The 15,880-nt window shown below is 32.3% G+C and overlaps 1 protein-coding gene across 1 annotated transcript in view; it reads left to right on the forward strand.

Annotated features, from left to right (window-relative positions):
* Positions 1 to 15,880, forward strand: part of C2CD5 (C2 calcium-dependent domain containing 5) — a 113,960-nt gene that overhangs the window by 35,529 nt on the left and 62,551 nt on the right. Inside the window, exons 4-8 of the mRNA XM_012640976.1 lie at positions 1,068 to 1,163; positions 2,600 to 2,755; positions 3,404 to 3,602; positions 8,588 to 8,739; positions 13,678 to 13,763. Coding sequence (XP_012496430.1) covers positions 1,068 to 1,163; positions 2,600 to 2,755; positions 3,404 to 3,602; positions 8,588 to 8,739; positions 13,678 to 13,763 — 689 coding nt within the window. The remainder of the gene's footprint in view (positions 1 to 1,067; positions 1,164 to 2,599; positions 2,756 to 3,403; positions 3,603 to 8,587; positions 8,740 to 13,677; positions 13,764 to 15,880) is intronic.

Genomic DNA, 15,880 nt, shown 5'->3' on the forward strand with positions numbered 1-15,880 from the left:
AGTCACTTTTCTTAGTTCTTCCACCATAAATATAAATTTGACATGAATTCAGGACAGTCAAATGAAAATATTTAGAGATAAGGGCTGGATCATTCTTATTTATTAGAATGTGTTCTGAAAACTGTTATTCTTGGAATGTTTTAGTTAGCTCATTTTAACTTGTATACATTGAAATGAATAAAACAACTTTTTTGTTAAATCAGATTCTTGCATTAATTGTTCAGAGTATTTACTCTGGGATCATAAAGATCTGAATTTTAATCCTGGCTCTGCCATTTATCAGCTACTGACACTACATAAATTATTTAACTTTTATTAATTAAATATTAATCTCTTCTTTTGTAAAACGATGATACTACTACAGAAATTACCTTCTTGGATCGATGGGATATGTAAAGCATTGAGTATGTTATGTATCAGTGCCCAGCAAATATTATCACCATCATCATCATCATCATCATCATCAATTTAAGTGTGACTCCATTCCGGTTAGTTTGGCTCAAATAAATGGAGACTTGTGGCAAAAATGAAAATCATTCTCTACTTCATACATGTTCTGCTTTAGAAAATGCAATTAAAAAACTACTGAGAATGAAAATGATTAGGAAACAAAGTTAACATTACTATTATGATGGATATATTACAGATGCTCCATGACTTATGATGGGGTTATGTCCTGATAAACCCATATTAAGTTGAAAATATCATTAAGTTGAAAACGCATCTCATACACCTAATCTACCAAACACCATAGCTTAGCCTAGCCAACCTTAAACGTGCTCAGGACACTTACTAATACGTTAGCCTACAGTTGGGTAAAATTATCTAACACAAAGCCTATTTTATAAGAAAATATTGAATATCTCCTGTAATTTATTGAACACTGTACTGAAAGTGAAAAGCAAAATGGTTTTGCACCATTGTAAAGTTGAAAAATTATAAGTTGAATCATTCTAAGACAGGGATTGTCTGTATTTTAAAATCATTAATTGGCATTTATTTGCTTCATTATTTAATTGTATATTATTTTCTTAAGGTAGAAACTTGATTTTCTTTTGAATTTATAGGTATCCGTGGAGAAATCAATGTAGTTGTTAAAGTAGACCTCTTCAATGATTTAAATCGGTTTAGGCAGTCATCATGTGGAGTCAAATTCTTTTGCAGTAAGTAAATACATTGTATCACTCATTTAACAGAAAATTTGATAATTGTTAAATATGGGAAATCAAATTAATATTTCAGAAGGCTAATAGAAAAGGTTTTAAAATGCCGAAGGGAAAATTGTCAGTTTTCTAGACACAATTACAGTAGCTCTGAGACTGTTTATCTGAGTTGAAAGAAAATGGTATCTAATTTTAGTAAGTTTATGGAAATTTTTGTTAGAAAAATCTAGTGATACCTTACAGGACAGTGAAAGATAGGAGTAGACCATTGTAGCTAAGCACAGTGATGCTACCCCAGATTACACAGGCTTTTACAGGTAGGGAGCCCTGAGAATTCCATGAAATGCATGGGTCTGAACTGGGCAGGTTTGGTTGACTCACATCCAGCCTCTATTAGTAAGATTGAAAACCTCTAGGTAGTTGAGTTAGCGTCAATGTATGAATGTCTCTTTTAAGAGACTAGTTTGATATAGATGGTATAGATGTTCTCAGGTTTTCCTTTTTTTTGAGACAGAATCTCACTCTGTTGCCCAGGCTAGGGTACAGTGGTATCATCGTAGCTCAGTGCAACCTCAAACTCCTGGGCTCAAGCAATCCTCCTGCTGCAGCCCCCCACCCCTCCAGTAGCTGGGACTTCAGGCATGTGCCACCACGCCTGGCTATCCCAGCTAATTTTTCTATTTTTTGTAGAGACAGGGTCTTACTCTTACTTAGGCTGGTGTCGAACTGCTGGCCTTAAGCAGTCCTCCCGCCTCAGCCTCTCAAAGTGCTAGTATTACAAGTGTGAGCAACCACACCCAACCCCCTTTTTGAATCTGAACATATTTTATTTAAATCCAATGGTATTTAGACTGTATGAGTTTTATTTTTTAATGAGTCATATTAAATGAGTTTATTAAGTAGTGTAGTGACTACTGAACCAGTCAGCCTATGACTGTGGATTATTACAAACTGCAGAGCTGTGTGACTCCTCAAGTTGTGTCAGAAAGGTAATGGTTTGATTTTTGAGGTTATAGTATGCAGTGTAAGAAGTACTTTTGCAAAGGGCTTTGAATAATTAAAGATTTATTTATTTATTTTTTGCTTTCTACCTATTTCCATAATCTAGCTGATTTTAATTTTGATTTTTTTAAAACTTGGTATTGAATGCTATTTAAGGTAGTCTATAGCTATTTTTCAAATTATAAAAATACAATTTTTATTTACTATGCTTACATGATAAAGGTGAGAGCCCTCATGAAAGAAAATGATTATTTCTAAGAATAAAATGGATCTTAGAAGACTGATTAGGAGTATTGTTATTATAATTACATTGAGATGATCATAGTAAAAGACATTCTTATGTATTTAAAAGATAAGAACTTAGAGGTACATTTTCTAGAAATTGAATTTTACCTTTTGATAAATAGAAGCATAACAGATAATTTTTTTAACAGCAACATCTATTCCAAAGTGCTATAGAGCTGTGATAATTCATGGATTTGTAGAAGAGCTTGTGGTCAATGAAGACCCAGAATATCAATGGATTGATCGAATTCGCACACCCAGGGCATCAAATGAGGCCAGACAGAGACTCATTTCTCTAATGTCAGGTATTAAAAAAAAATAACTTTATTACTGATTGAGTTACTGCTTTAAAATTTTTCACTTTTCTTTGACATGCTATCTGAAATTTTACAACGAAGACTGTGAATTGTAAGTGAATAATTCCCTACACCTGGACCCACCCTCCTGAACACACATGTGCATTGCCCTTTTTAAACAAGTGGAAATCTGAATCAGGAGCTTGTTTCTAACTAGGTGGTAAAAGGAAATGTGTTCATGAAATGGTGTAGTGGAAGGAGCCCTGAGCATCAGGAAACTGGATTCTAGTTTCCCTCCCTCTAGCATTTATTCGTAGTCAGCTTAGGCAAATCACCTACCTCTCTCTCTAATACTTTCTGTTCAAATGTTGCCTTTTCACAATTCTTCCCTGAGAACCAGCGCATATAGAACCAAAAATTGTTTAGTAAATGAATGCATGAATGAGTGAACCTAACTTGCCACATCTGTAAAATGCAGCTAATAATATCTTACCTTCCTGAAGGTAAAAGGCTAAACCAGATTATCTTTTAGGTTCCCTTTATGTTCTAAAAATCTGTGATATTTTGTCTTGTTTTTTATCACTACCATATTCAGCTTTATAGTATGTACTGTAGAGAGATATGAAGCAAGAATGAGTTTTCTTCGTTTTTTTGTAGGTGAACTGCAGAGAAAGATTGGCTTGAAAGTACTTGAAATGAGAGGAAATGCAGTTGTTGGGTACTTACAGTGTTTTGATCTGGAGGGCGAGTCTGGGTTAGTGGTACGAGCCATAGGAACAGCGTGTACTCTGGATAAATTAAGTAGCCCAGCAACATTCCTTCCTGCATGTAGTTCCCCATCTAAAGATATGAAGGAGTAAGTATGAATCAATTAAATTGTTTTTATGGAGATTGTTATCTTTTACCTATGAATTTTCATTCGATTTGAAACATTTTAGTAGGCTTATTCAACACTCACTATTTTCTACGATGATTTTTCTTATTAGAGATGACTGCCAAATTTTAAAACTTAAAAATATTTAGATATTCCTAATGTTTTATTTATACTGTCTTAATATGAAACTCAAATTAAGTAATATAAAATTAAATTTATTCCAAATCTTTAGACACTTTGTATCAAAAGCATTAAATGCATATTCATGCATTATGTGAAATTTTGCTTATTTTCTGAGGAATGCTTAAAACCCTCTACCAGATAATCCAATTATGCTTATTATTGGCAACATAGTGTAGAAAGCAGGAAAGATTGACTTGTGCAGGAGTCTCAAACACAATTGTCTACAGAGGCTAAGCAGTTTATATAAGTAAAATAATTGGGTGTAATTAAATAGGGAATACTAGGGTCTATGTAAAGTTGAAGTAGGCAAACTTTTTCTGTAAAAGGCCAGATAATAAATATTTTAGATACTGGCCATACAGTCTCTGTCTTTATTAAAAAAACGAGATTGCTGATCCCCGATCTGAAGGAATTTAGACTTGAACATTTTTTAAAAGCTATATGCGATTCAACAAAACACTTCTGTTGTCTGAATTTGGCCTGTGTGTTTGTCATTGTTGTGTGCAAAGGCCAAGATTCTCAACATGGTGGTGGTACTGTCAACACAGAATGTTTGAAACAAGATTTTTCTGTGATAGTGATTAGGGGGATAGGACCTGTTGGGGCCTAGAGATGCTGAGTGTCCTACACAGTAAGGGACACCCTTACACCAGGAAGACTTGTTCCATCCTAAATGCCAGTAGTACTCTCATTGAGGACCATTGATCTAGAGATTCTTCTAGATCAAGGGTTGGCAAACTTTTTCTGTAAATGACCCGATGGTATGGGTAAATAATTTAGTTTTTGCTGAAGCTACTAATGACTCTACCATTATAGTGTGAAAACAGGTGTGGACAGTATGCAAGGGAATGAGTGTGGCTGTATTCAAATAAAACTTGTTTATTTACAAAACAGATGGCAGAATGGTTTTGGCCTGCAGTCTATAGGTTTGCTGACTCCTGTTCTAGATAATCGAGGAGTCAGAATTCTGTAATCAGAAAACCTAAAATGTTTCCCAGTTCAGCCCAGTCAGGAGAGGTTGAATATAAATTAATCATAGTCTTTAAAAAAAGTTTTTTGTTTCTTTTTTTAACGATCTTTCTTAAAATGAGATTTTCGTTTTTCTTTTTGTTTAGTCATTTTCTTTCTGCTGGCTATTAGTCACTTGGATTAAATTTTATTCACAAGAGGGAGTACAGTATTACATATTGCCTAATTTTGTTTGGAAACACATTGACAAATAAAATAATTGTTTTAAATAAATTGAAGAGTGAATTTGCTTTACATTCCATTTACAATATCTCCTAGAAGGATGTGAATTGCTAGCTGCTATAGGTCGAGTCAGATTGCAGGTATAGATTTTTGAGGGATGCAGATCTTTTTTTTTCCCCTCTTTGCATAGCAAATTTAAGTAGTACTTAATAGCAAATTTAAGTAGTTACTTAGTAGAAAGAGAAAAACAAAGCTATACCCATCTGTTGGTTTCTTAGAATGAGATATGGATAGCAGGGGAATGTGTTTGCATGGGTTCAGAAAGAGTTCTATTAATGTAAACCTGGGATTGTGTAAGTTTTCTCCTTTTCTAATCTTTTAGCCATTTGCCTTAAATTGTCAAACATTTACACCATGACCGATTTAAGTTGCTTCATTAGGATTTTCTGAAAAGCATATTACTACCGAAGTCTAGTTATTAAAAAAAAAAAAAAAAACCCTCAGTACTCAGGCTGCTTTATTTCAATAAGCTTCATTGTATTTTTGATAACGATTCAATTTGAGTGCTATTTCATAGCTTATTTTATGATTCAGCTGATTATAACTATTGTGGTATTTAATTATCACATAACATTGTTGATTCTAGATAGGAACTTACTAAAAGATAGTTTAGATTACATTCCTGTCTGAATGGATTTAATATTAGAAATACCACAAGGGTGTTATTGTGAGACAGCCTTTCATGAAAGGAGACTGATACAAGTAGAACTCCCAAGAATACATTATGGTGATGCTCCAGTGTATTTGAATTTTAATTTGATGTCATAATTTGAACATTTTACAATGTTCATTTTATCTTACTCATTTTACTTCTGTTAATGGTGTTTTCCACTTTATTAGTTCGTTTTTTTCCTTTCATATTTTTAGTGTAATGCACAATATAAATCCTTTTGATGTTTTCTAGCTGAACTCTCTTGGTAGAAAGTCCTTTGAAATATGATTTATTGCTTTTCTACTTAAAAAAAGTGCTTTTTAAGAGACTTTAGCTATAAATTCTCCTGTGTACAGCACTGATTCTTAGACTTTTCAGTCTAAGAATTCTTAGACTTTTTCTCACTTCAGCCTAGAAATAAACAAAAACAAAACCTCACTCGTTTGTATACAAATAGATCACCAATGAGATGTTTGCTTTTTATCAGTTTTAATAAACATTTATTTTAATTATTTTAATTTATATTGCAGCAAAAAGCAGAAACATTTGTCCTATTGTAAAATTAGCAATATTTTCAGAAAGTAGGCTATAGACCCTAGGAAAGACCATTATGGTCAATTAATGATAGCTCATGTTTAAACCTTCACAAATCATGGTTGAGGTAATGTTGTCTGGGCAGTCAATAGTATAGCAATAGAAAAGAAAAAAAGATCAGGAAAAGTTGGGCTCTTGGCCTTCCTTTAACTTGGATTCTAGAAAATGGGGATATGATTGTTTTTCAGAGTGTTCTCATATATGATTCTATTTCCCTCATTGTGTGTAAGCAAAGACATTGTACAGTGAAATAATTGTTAATGTGAAGTTCAAGATTCTTATTTATGTAATGTACCTTTTTACTCTATTCAGTGTAATCCTTTTAGCCAGATTTATTCTTGAAAATTTTAAATGTTATATGTGACTATACACTTGTATATCTGATCTAAGTATATCTATATCCACACACAGATGTGATCTGTTGTAGGATGTAAGTTAATATCTTACGAAATTTTAATTCTCAATGTAGTTTACATAATATATTCTGTATGAGAGCCAGACAAAATTATTTACATTGCTTCGTTAATGTGTTTTTAAAAGCAGTGTCCCCTGGCTTTGTTTTATTTCCAGCATAACCTGGGTTTAAGTCGCATGTTTGGTGTGTTAAAATATGGGATGTGTGTATCTGCTTCCATTCAGTTTACTTATTTCTCTTTATGCTATCATTTTCATATTCTTGAGAACCCCTATCTTGAGATGCTAGACAGAAGCAGTTGTTAAACTTTCTTTATAGAAAAATATAATTAATTATATCAGCAATTCATATCTCAGTTTCAAAGGTAATATGAGAACTTTATATTTGACTTTTCAGTTTTACGGATGTCCTCCCCACCCCCATAAATACTATATAGTAAGTTCTATTGTGATTAAAATAATAACAAATGTGTTAAAGCAACTTAAAATCCAAATCTCAGTCTTTTTCTTATTTAATTCCATTGACTGTTCTGCTTGCTATTTTTCTTATTCACAGTCCTAATTTGTTAATCCCATCCTTTATAACTGTGTCCTAACAAGTTAATTTTTAGCTTTTCTTTTTTAATTTTAACTTGTTTTTTGCATGCTAGGGCTTAAAGAAAATAAGTTCTCTACCCTAACTAAAGCTCTTTTGAAATTATTTTAACATAACTTTGCAATCTGTTGTACGTGTTGTTTTCTTTTCTTCCGCTTTGACCACAAATTCCCTCAGGTCTCCGCTGGTTCATCCTCCAAGCCATGGATGCCGCTCGACTCACAACAGCCCAATTCACACTACTACTGGCTCACGACTTACTCAGAACTTCTCTGTGTCTGTTCCCACTCTCATCTATACTGGTACGAGACTGCTCAGACTCCAGAGATGGGGAGAGGCAAGCCACGGGCAGAGTGGCTGCCAAGGCAGGCAGGCAGGTAGCGTAGGCAGGTACCACAAGTCTTTGCTTCCTCCTTTTCTTACTCGCAGTCCAGCTTCAGTGAAGAACTGTATTTGGCCGCCACAGAGGCTGTAACTATGTGGAAGTGAAAGTGTTCTTCCAGCTTCCAAAGTCTCTTCCACAGATCCTCTGAGAACCTTATCTTTCATATGTAACTGTGAATTTTGCGGAGAATTCTCCAGTATGTATTTTTGTGATTATTTCTGTGTTTAGAAATAAAATTGGTGATTAGATTCTAAATGAAAGAGTTGCCAGAGCTTCCAGTTTGCTTATTAACTTTATGTATAAAACCTGTTGCATACAGTAGGTTCTGTTTTGTTCTGTGGAAGAGAGCTGTTGGAAAACAGGTAAGCAACTATTCTGCATTAAATGCAATGTTTCTGTGTAGCTGTATTCATTTTTCTCTCTGCCGTGTTTTTAGCTGTGGCACTCTTGATGCTAGAGGATAAGGAAACATTTTTTTCTTTCAAAGATACCTGTGTGTGCAAATATAAAACCAATTATGAATATTTACACACACCATTTGTAGTTATCATTTTTTCTTTTCTAACTTAAAAAAACATTGTTTATTTGAAAATATTTTGCCATATACTTATTTTTTATTTCTCCTTTTAATATTTTTTACTCCTTAGTCTGTCATTTCATGCTTTTTTGCTTTTTCACTTGGCTTATTAACTGTTTCAATGTAGATAATATTTATCTGGAGAATGATGAATGGTTAAACAGCAATTGATTGTCTTTGGCCTCATTCCCAGCTCCACACTTAAGAAATGACTGCTGGCCCTGCCCCAATACATTTCTGGTGTTTGGATCATGCTGCCACCCGTCAAGCCCTTTGGCACATGATTACTTAATATTTCTCCACCTTCTTCTGGCAGGATTCCCTTCAATGAAGATCCCAATCCCAATACTCACTCATCAGGACCCTCAACCCCTCTGAAAAACCAAACTTATTCCTTTTCACCTTCCAAGTCCTACAGTCGACAATCCTCTTCTTCTGACACAGATTTGAGTTTGACACCCAAAACTGGTAAGGCGCTTCCACCCACCTTTTGTTTTTTCTTTCTTAAAAATTTGTTTCTGTTTCTTATTAGCCTTCCATCCAAATCTTTCCTCCTGTTTTTGGCATTTAAGTTAAAGATAATGTGAATATTGATCATTTGCGATTAGTGCAATTAGAATATGAAAATTTTGTATAGTTCAGAAATTATCTTGTTTGGAGATCTATATTTTATTGATTTAATCATAGTGTAGGTATCAAGTCCAAGATTTATTTTTACGTGTAAACATTTCTCATTTCATGCTAAAATTAAGGAGGAATAATATCTTAAAACATTTGATTAGAAAATAACACTAGTAACTAGCAATCAGATTCGTCATGGAGTATAAGCATTTTTGAATTTGTTTCTGCCTATTTATGAATTTAATTTTAAGGTTTTGTCATGGAAAAAAAAATCTTAAGAACCACTGAAATGGTTATATTGGAAAACATAGATCTATTTATCTACTTATTAACTTATTATTTAAAATGTTTGGTTTTCCTAATCTTATTTTCTAGGTTAGAAAATAGCATTTTTAGTTTACTTATTCTTGAATTTACTTGATTTATTAATTTATAATTTTCCCTCTCCTATTTGTATTTTGATGAATAATCTTTATGGGTTTTTAGGAATATGTTTTATGATAAAAAGTTGATAAAAAATCAAATTAGTTCCTTACTCAAAATAGAATTATTTAAATCATGAAATTATTATTTTTAAGAAAAATTACAAATAAATAAAAAATTTTAAAAGTTAATGGTTTGCAGTTTTATAAATAGTATTTTTGTCTGGCAATTTTCCGTAAAACATAGTTCTTATTTGTGTTATTTTTAATTTATCATTTTTAATAACTTTATTTTTATGTTAGAAAAGAAATTTATAAAATAAATCTAGAGTTTGTGAAAACAATGAAAAGAAATTTAATTCCAAACCAGTGCTACTTTTAAAGAAAGGGCATTTTAAAAAAGCCTGTAGATTTAATTTCTATTTTTATAAATGTAATCACAAAATATAAAGAAGATAATCATATACACCAGTTTCTTTGAAGATACTAGCTTTATTTTTACATATACATAATTGTGAGTAATGTCTAAAAATAATGTAGTATTTGATAGTAATGGATACTTTGGAATGTGGCATCAACGCTATTTATGCCATAAAAATTGAACCATTCAAATTGTAGTGAAAAAAAATTTTTTTAAATAAAGAATAAGAGACTCTGGCCTTAAAATTTATGACAATTTAGGATGGTATTTGAAGAATACGTTTAAAAAATACACACACTTAGAGACAGAGTACACACTTAGAGACAGAGTACACACACACACACACACACACACACACACACTTAGAGACAGAGTCTCCGTCACCCCAGCAGCAGTGTAGTGGTGAGATCATAGCTCACTATGGCCTTGAACTCCTGGCATCCTCTCACCTCAGCCTTCTAAGTAGCTAGGACTACAGGAGCATGCCACCATGCCTGGATACTTAAAAAGGTTTTTTGTAGAAACGGGGCCTCACTATGTTGCTCAGGCTGGTCTTGAACTCTTGGCCTCCAGGGATCCTTCCACTTAGGCCTTCCAAGGTGCTGGGATTATAGGTTTGAGCCACTGTACCTGTCCTAAAAAATATTTTTGAGGCTTTGGTCCACTGACTGTATATTCCAGACCATTTTTCAGTACTCTTATCTATTATTTTTCTTTACCATACTAGAGATAAAAAATTGAAAGTATTTCCTTGGTCTATTTCTTTTTCTTTAATTCACCAAAAGACCAAGCCTAAAGAAGATTGTCAAGTAATAAATTAACTGAACCAGACTTCTCTTCCCTTAGCTTTCTAGTAGGCAGTCAATTGTATTATCAGTGAAAACTTTGTATTTTATCTTCTAGCTCCACATTTTTAGTTTTTAAAAATTCATTTATAAATGAGGTATTATTGTCCTACATTTCTGTATTTATAACTGCCTCTAAATAAATTATTTTGTTTTAATTATGGTTATTCACTGAGTCAATAGCTTATTTATACAATATTAGCAGTTTTTAGTCCCTTGGCTTTATCATGAATCTTAGCATGTATTTCATGATTCTCTGCCTATTAATTTACCTATATACAAAATCAATGTCATCAGAAATAGTAGGAAGAGATAAGGTGATTATAATTGATTTATTATATGTGGACTGGGAAACCAAAAATAGAATACAGTTAATAAAACTTAGACTGATAATCTTTTTTCTGTTTATAGTTAAAGCTATTGTCTGTTTTTTTGGTAGGTCTCTTTTAAAACAATTCTTATTTATTTCTGTAGATTCTAATTTTTACAAGGCTTTATTTTTATGTTTTTCCTAAGTAATCAACTAATAAGAATGGAATTGTAGATTGCTACTGTTAGGATACTGACTGAGGCTAATTGTTACTTTTTTAGTCAGGCTTTTTTTTTTTTTCTTCCAGGCTTTTAACCACATATAGTTTTCATGATCCTGAGGGTGTTTGACCCTTAGGGTACTCAGATTAAATTATTAAAAATTTTAGAGGAAAAAGAAAAGTATTAATATACATCTCAAAGGTGGACAGAAAGAAGTTAATATGTATTTAAAATTAATAATGATATCTGTCCCTTAATCTGGTACTATTTGATTGTTTTTTATGGATATTCAATTAAAATACTTAAAAATGCTATCTTTTAGTTAGTAACATTTGAAGTACTATACTTTCACCACTTTAAATAAGTGTTTATATTTGAGCCAACAAGTTTCTGGCTTTAAAATTTTGAAAATGTGGTACATTTTAACCTTACAAATTCTTAAGCAAAAAAGGGCAGGTAATTTAAGTATTTTGAAGAAGTCAGTTAAGTGATTAGAATGGCATAAAATCCTAAGTTAGTGAATTTAAAAAATTCTGATGATTGCAGAGTTTGTAAAGATTTTGTTAAGTATTAGACTATACCTTTTATTTACATTATGTTGGATAGATGGTCTTGCTACTGAGTTTTCATTTGCTTAGTGTAATTTGTCTATACATTTTAAAATTCATTTTTACTGTTTTGCTTCATCATTGCTTTCCTTATCCTGCATTTTCTGATCATCTTCTGAATCTGCATCTTTTCTCTGCTACTTTCCTCCACAGCACCTTACCCACAGGGACCTAGGATTTACCTGTTTCCCAGCTCCCCCTCTCTCTCTTGTGGTTCCCTTCATCTTAAAAAGTCCTGTCTCCTCCTCTCGGAATCTAGCCTTACCCCTCATCATTCTAGCCTTGTCAGCCCAGTTCTGAGGAAAAGTGTTTCTTTCAGTGAAGAGCTGTTCCTGGCTGCTTCTGGTAGGATCACACATTATGTCAGCTTTTTAATCCCTTTATTTTTCGTACTAAAGAATTACTGGGTATTTTCTACAGGATGTATTGCTATTATTTTTCTTACCAGTAGAGAGTTAAACAATTAGAATTTTCGTAAGGATATAATTGAGGATTACTTGATGAATAATTATGTATATTCTTCTAAATGACTTTATATATTAAAAAATTATGTCTAAGGACATAGATCTGGATATTTACAACAATTATTAGGTTCTTATTACGAGAGTTTCTGTTTTAGATGTTTTACTATCTTTCCCTTCATACCAATTCCATTCACATTGGACCTGTATCATCATGTTGCTAAACCATATGGTTACATTAGTAAATTATTCTGTTTAAATCAGTTTAAGTCTCATTTTGGTGATATTCTTTCATTATCCATTTTTTTCTGTCTGTTGCATTAATTATCAAATTATTCTATATTTTCTGATATTTTGCTTATCACTACAAATTTACATTTTATTTTATGGCTTTTAATATCCTTCATATAAAGATCTTAGTTTCATTTCTATGTTTAGTATTGTATAGTCTCTAAAAAGTAATGTTCAGGTTACTATAAGAAAAATGAATTTCTTTTTGTTTTTAAAGAATAGAATGGGACTATACACATGCTAACCTTTGTTTCCTTATCCAAGAACAGCTAAAAATGTAAAAGTAAATTAGTTCCTTTTTAAGTCATTGCAGTAAATTTGACTGTATGCATCTTCAGTTTTGAAAGGGGTGGGATTAACTCTAGTATGTAGAGCACTGGCTTCTCATCTCTCCCCTGCTTTCCGTAATTGTTTGACTGTGGTTGATCTATTGGTACAATCAAAAAAATAAGGTAGTGAAAGAAATTTAAAATTAAGCCTTCAAAAATACATCTAAGAGTTTGGGAAGTGTAATTCTTTCATCCTTAACTATGTACATTTGTGATGTGTCTATTATTACATGTCTGTGACTTTTAGTCTTTTTAAAGAAATTTATTTTTGCAAATAAGTGTTGACAAGTATGAAATAATACTGTTTTGCCATGATGTTGTATTTAGAAATGGGAAGTTATCAGAAAATAGATTTGACTATATTTCAAAATTGCCTGAATTTCATGCTCTTTAGAGAATTTTGGAATATTTTAAGGGAGCTTTATTTTAAGGGAGCTTTATTTTAAGGGAAAAGCTTAGTGCTTTTCCTTTCTATATTTACATTTAATCAAATATTTAATATTTCTCTTATTTCTTTTAGTATCCTTAAGTTAGCATAGTGATTGTTATCTTGATTATTTTTTATTAGAAGATTCAATTTTAAAAAATGGAATATTATATAAAGTTTTACCACCTAACATAATTTTTCTTATAATTTTTAGAACAAATTAATTCTAAAACTAGCTATGGTCAGTAGGACTTTGATATCTTGCTTCTAAAGGAAACTTCGTGAATAAAACAGAGTAAAATATGTGCTTAGCTGTCATCCCAAATGCTTTAAATGTTTTGGATCATTTTATCATATTTTGACTCATGATATTTGTGACAATGAATGCAATTAAACTTTCTGTTTCTACAGTTGTTTTTTGGTTGTTATTTATGTACTGATGTTCTGTAGGAATGGGAAGTGGTAGTGCTGGAAAAGAAGGGGGGCCATTTAAAGCTCTTTTAAGACAACAGACTCAGTCAGCATTGGAACAGAGGGTAAGATTCACTATACATTCTTTATTCTTACACTTAATATGACTTTATTTTATGCTTCTATGTACGTATGTACTTTTATAAACTGTTTTTCATATATCTGTAATATTGCAATTTTGAATATATTCAAGATATCAAAGTAATTTGTTTATGCATAGTTACTTTTGCTTTGGAATAATTTATAGCTATTTTTGTTTTGTCCTCCAATCTTTTATAAGAAATATTCTTTTTGGAAATACCTATTGAATGCTAATGTTATTTTCCATTAAAGTTATCATATAGGAAAGGAAAGAAATGGTAGAAATTTTTACAGAAAAAATATTTCAATAGAATTTTATTACATTAAAAATAATTCTTTAGTATATTAATATATTTATTTGCTGAGTTTATCTTTGTCACTGGCTAATCTCTTAGGGATAAGAAATGTACAGATTCAGATTCTGTATTTCTACATATTAATATAAATAATGTGGCTATTTAGTATAATGCAACTATTTTGATTATAAGTTTAGTATTTAGTTACATTTGTTGAGTAGGAAAACGAATAGTTACAGTTTTTAGATGATTTCTCTCTCTCTCTTTTTTTTAATAAACTTCATTGCTAAGGGAGGATCGCCTCATAGGTTCTGTAGAAGGCGGGTATGTTTCTGAACATGCGTGAGAGCCTATTTCTTGTGTTGGAAGCTTTTCTAGTTTTAATCTTGGTCATTTAAGTTTTATTTAAGCTTTTAGCAAGTGTTGCTAGCTTTTTTTCTTTTCATAATGCAAAGTTTTTTTCAATTTAATAGCACCGTGAGGCTCATGTTCTTTCTTCTAATAATTAATACAGTGCATGATTTTGTGTGTCATGTCAGTTTTTTTAAGACACAGTTCCATAGCTTTCATTACGTCTGACTTGGAAACTACACACACTTACTGAATCTTCTTTCACATGTTCTATTCTGCACCAGGATTTAGGAGGGAAAAGGTGAAACATGGTAGATACCTGTAAAAGGGTACATTTTATAAAGCACAGGTATTTCTCTTCTAGAGGTTGGCTCTTGAGAATACTGCTTTTCAGATCCTATTATTACAAGGAATGCCAATTTAATTTTTCTAGACTTCCTTTCCTTATGTCGAAAGTGTCGATGTATGCACTGTTTGCCTTTTAGACAAGGCTGAAAAGAGCAGAGCTGAAATAAGCAGAGTGATGAGACTTTAGCTGTACCCAGTTTTTTGCTGTATATTCCGTCAAGCAGCAGTTAGTTCCCTTTCAGCTACTCTCACACCTTGCAGACATACCAACAACTGTCACGAAAAGGCCTACCTAAACATTCAAATCATCCATTTCAACCAAATATAGCAAAAGACTGAAAACATAGAAGAGAAGAGGGTCAGAATGACAGTATGTGTGTGTCCAGAATGCTCTTATCTCTTCCCCCTCCCATTTTTATGTTCTCTACAGAGCCCTTGACACTAGGAATATGATTTCTTGTAATCTAATTACCATTCCAGAATTTACGTCAGCAGAAAAACTTGGGTTCCCCTGAAAGTTGATATAATGGGATTTTTGCCTGTATGTTGTGCCTGTGACTTTACCATCTGTACTAAGAATCTTTTAAACCATCTCACTTTAAGGGAAAAAATATTCATCAATGAAAATCATTTTGAATTTAATTTGGATAAAATTCATGTTTTCAGATATGTTTTTAAACATTCTTAAAATTTTGGACACGTTAACGCATTTCACATACATTACTAGATAACCTTCATGGAATTAACAGGAAAGGTGTGGAGAGCTATAGTTTTCATTTACAACTTCATAAATCCTGAGTGGCAGTTATATCTACATTAGCTACTTGAGTTTAGGAGACTACTTCTCTACCTGTGTGTACATAGCAGATAGCAAAAGCATTATTATCTTTAGCTTTCCTGTTCACCCATGGCTGCCATTAGCATGGCTTTTGTTTTAAGAAAAATTTGGGCTGGGCGCAGTGGCTCACGCCTGTAATCCTAGCTCTCTGGGAGGCCGAGGCGGGCGGATTGTTTGAGTTCAGGAGTTCGAAACCAGCCTGAGCAAGAGCGAGACCCCGTCTCTACTAAAAATCGAAAGAAATTAATTGGACAACTAAAAATGTATA

Source organism: Propithecus coquereli, unplaced genomic scaffold (assembly GCF_000956105.1).
Source record: "Propithecus coquereli isolate 6110/MARCELLA unplaced genomic scaffold, Pcoq_1.0 Scaffold16, whole genome shotgun sequence".
Lineage (NCBI taxonomy): Eukaryota > Metazoa > Chordata > Mammalia > Primates > Indriidae > Propithecus > Propithecus coquereli.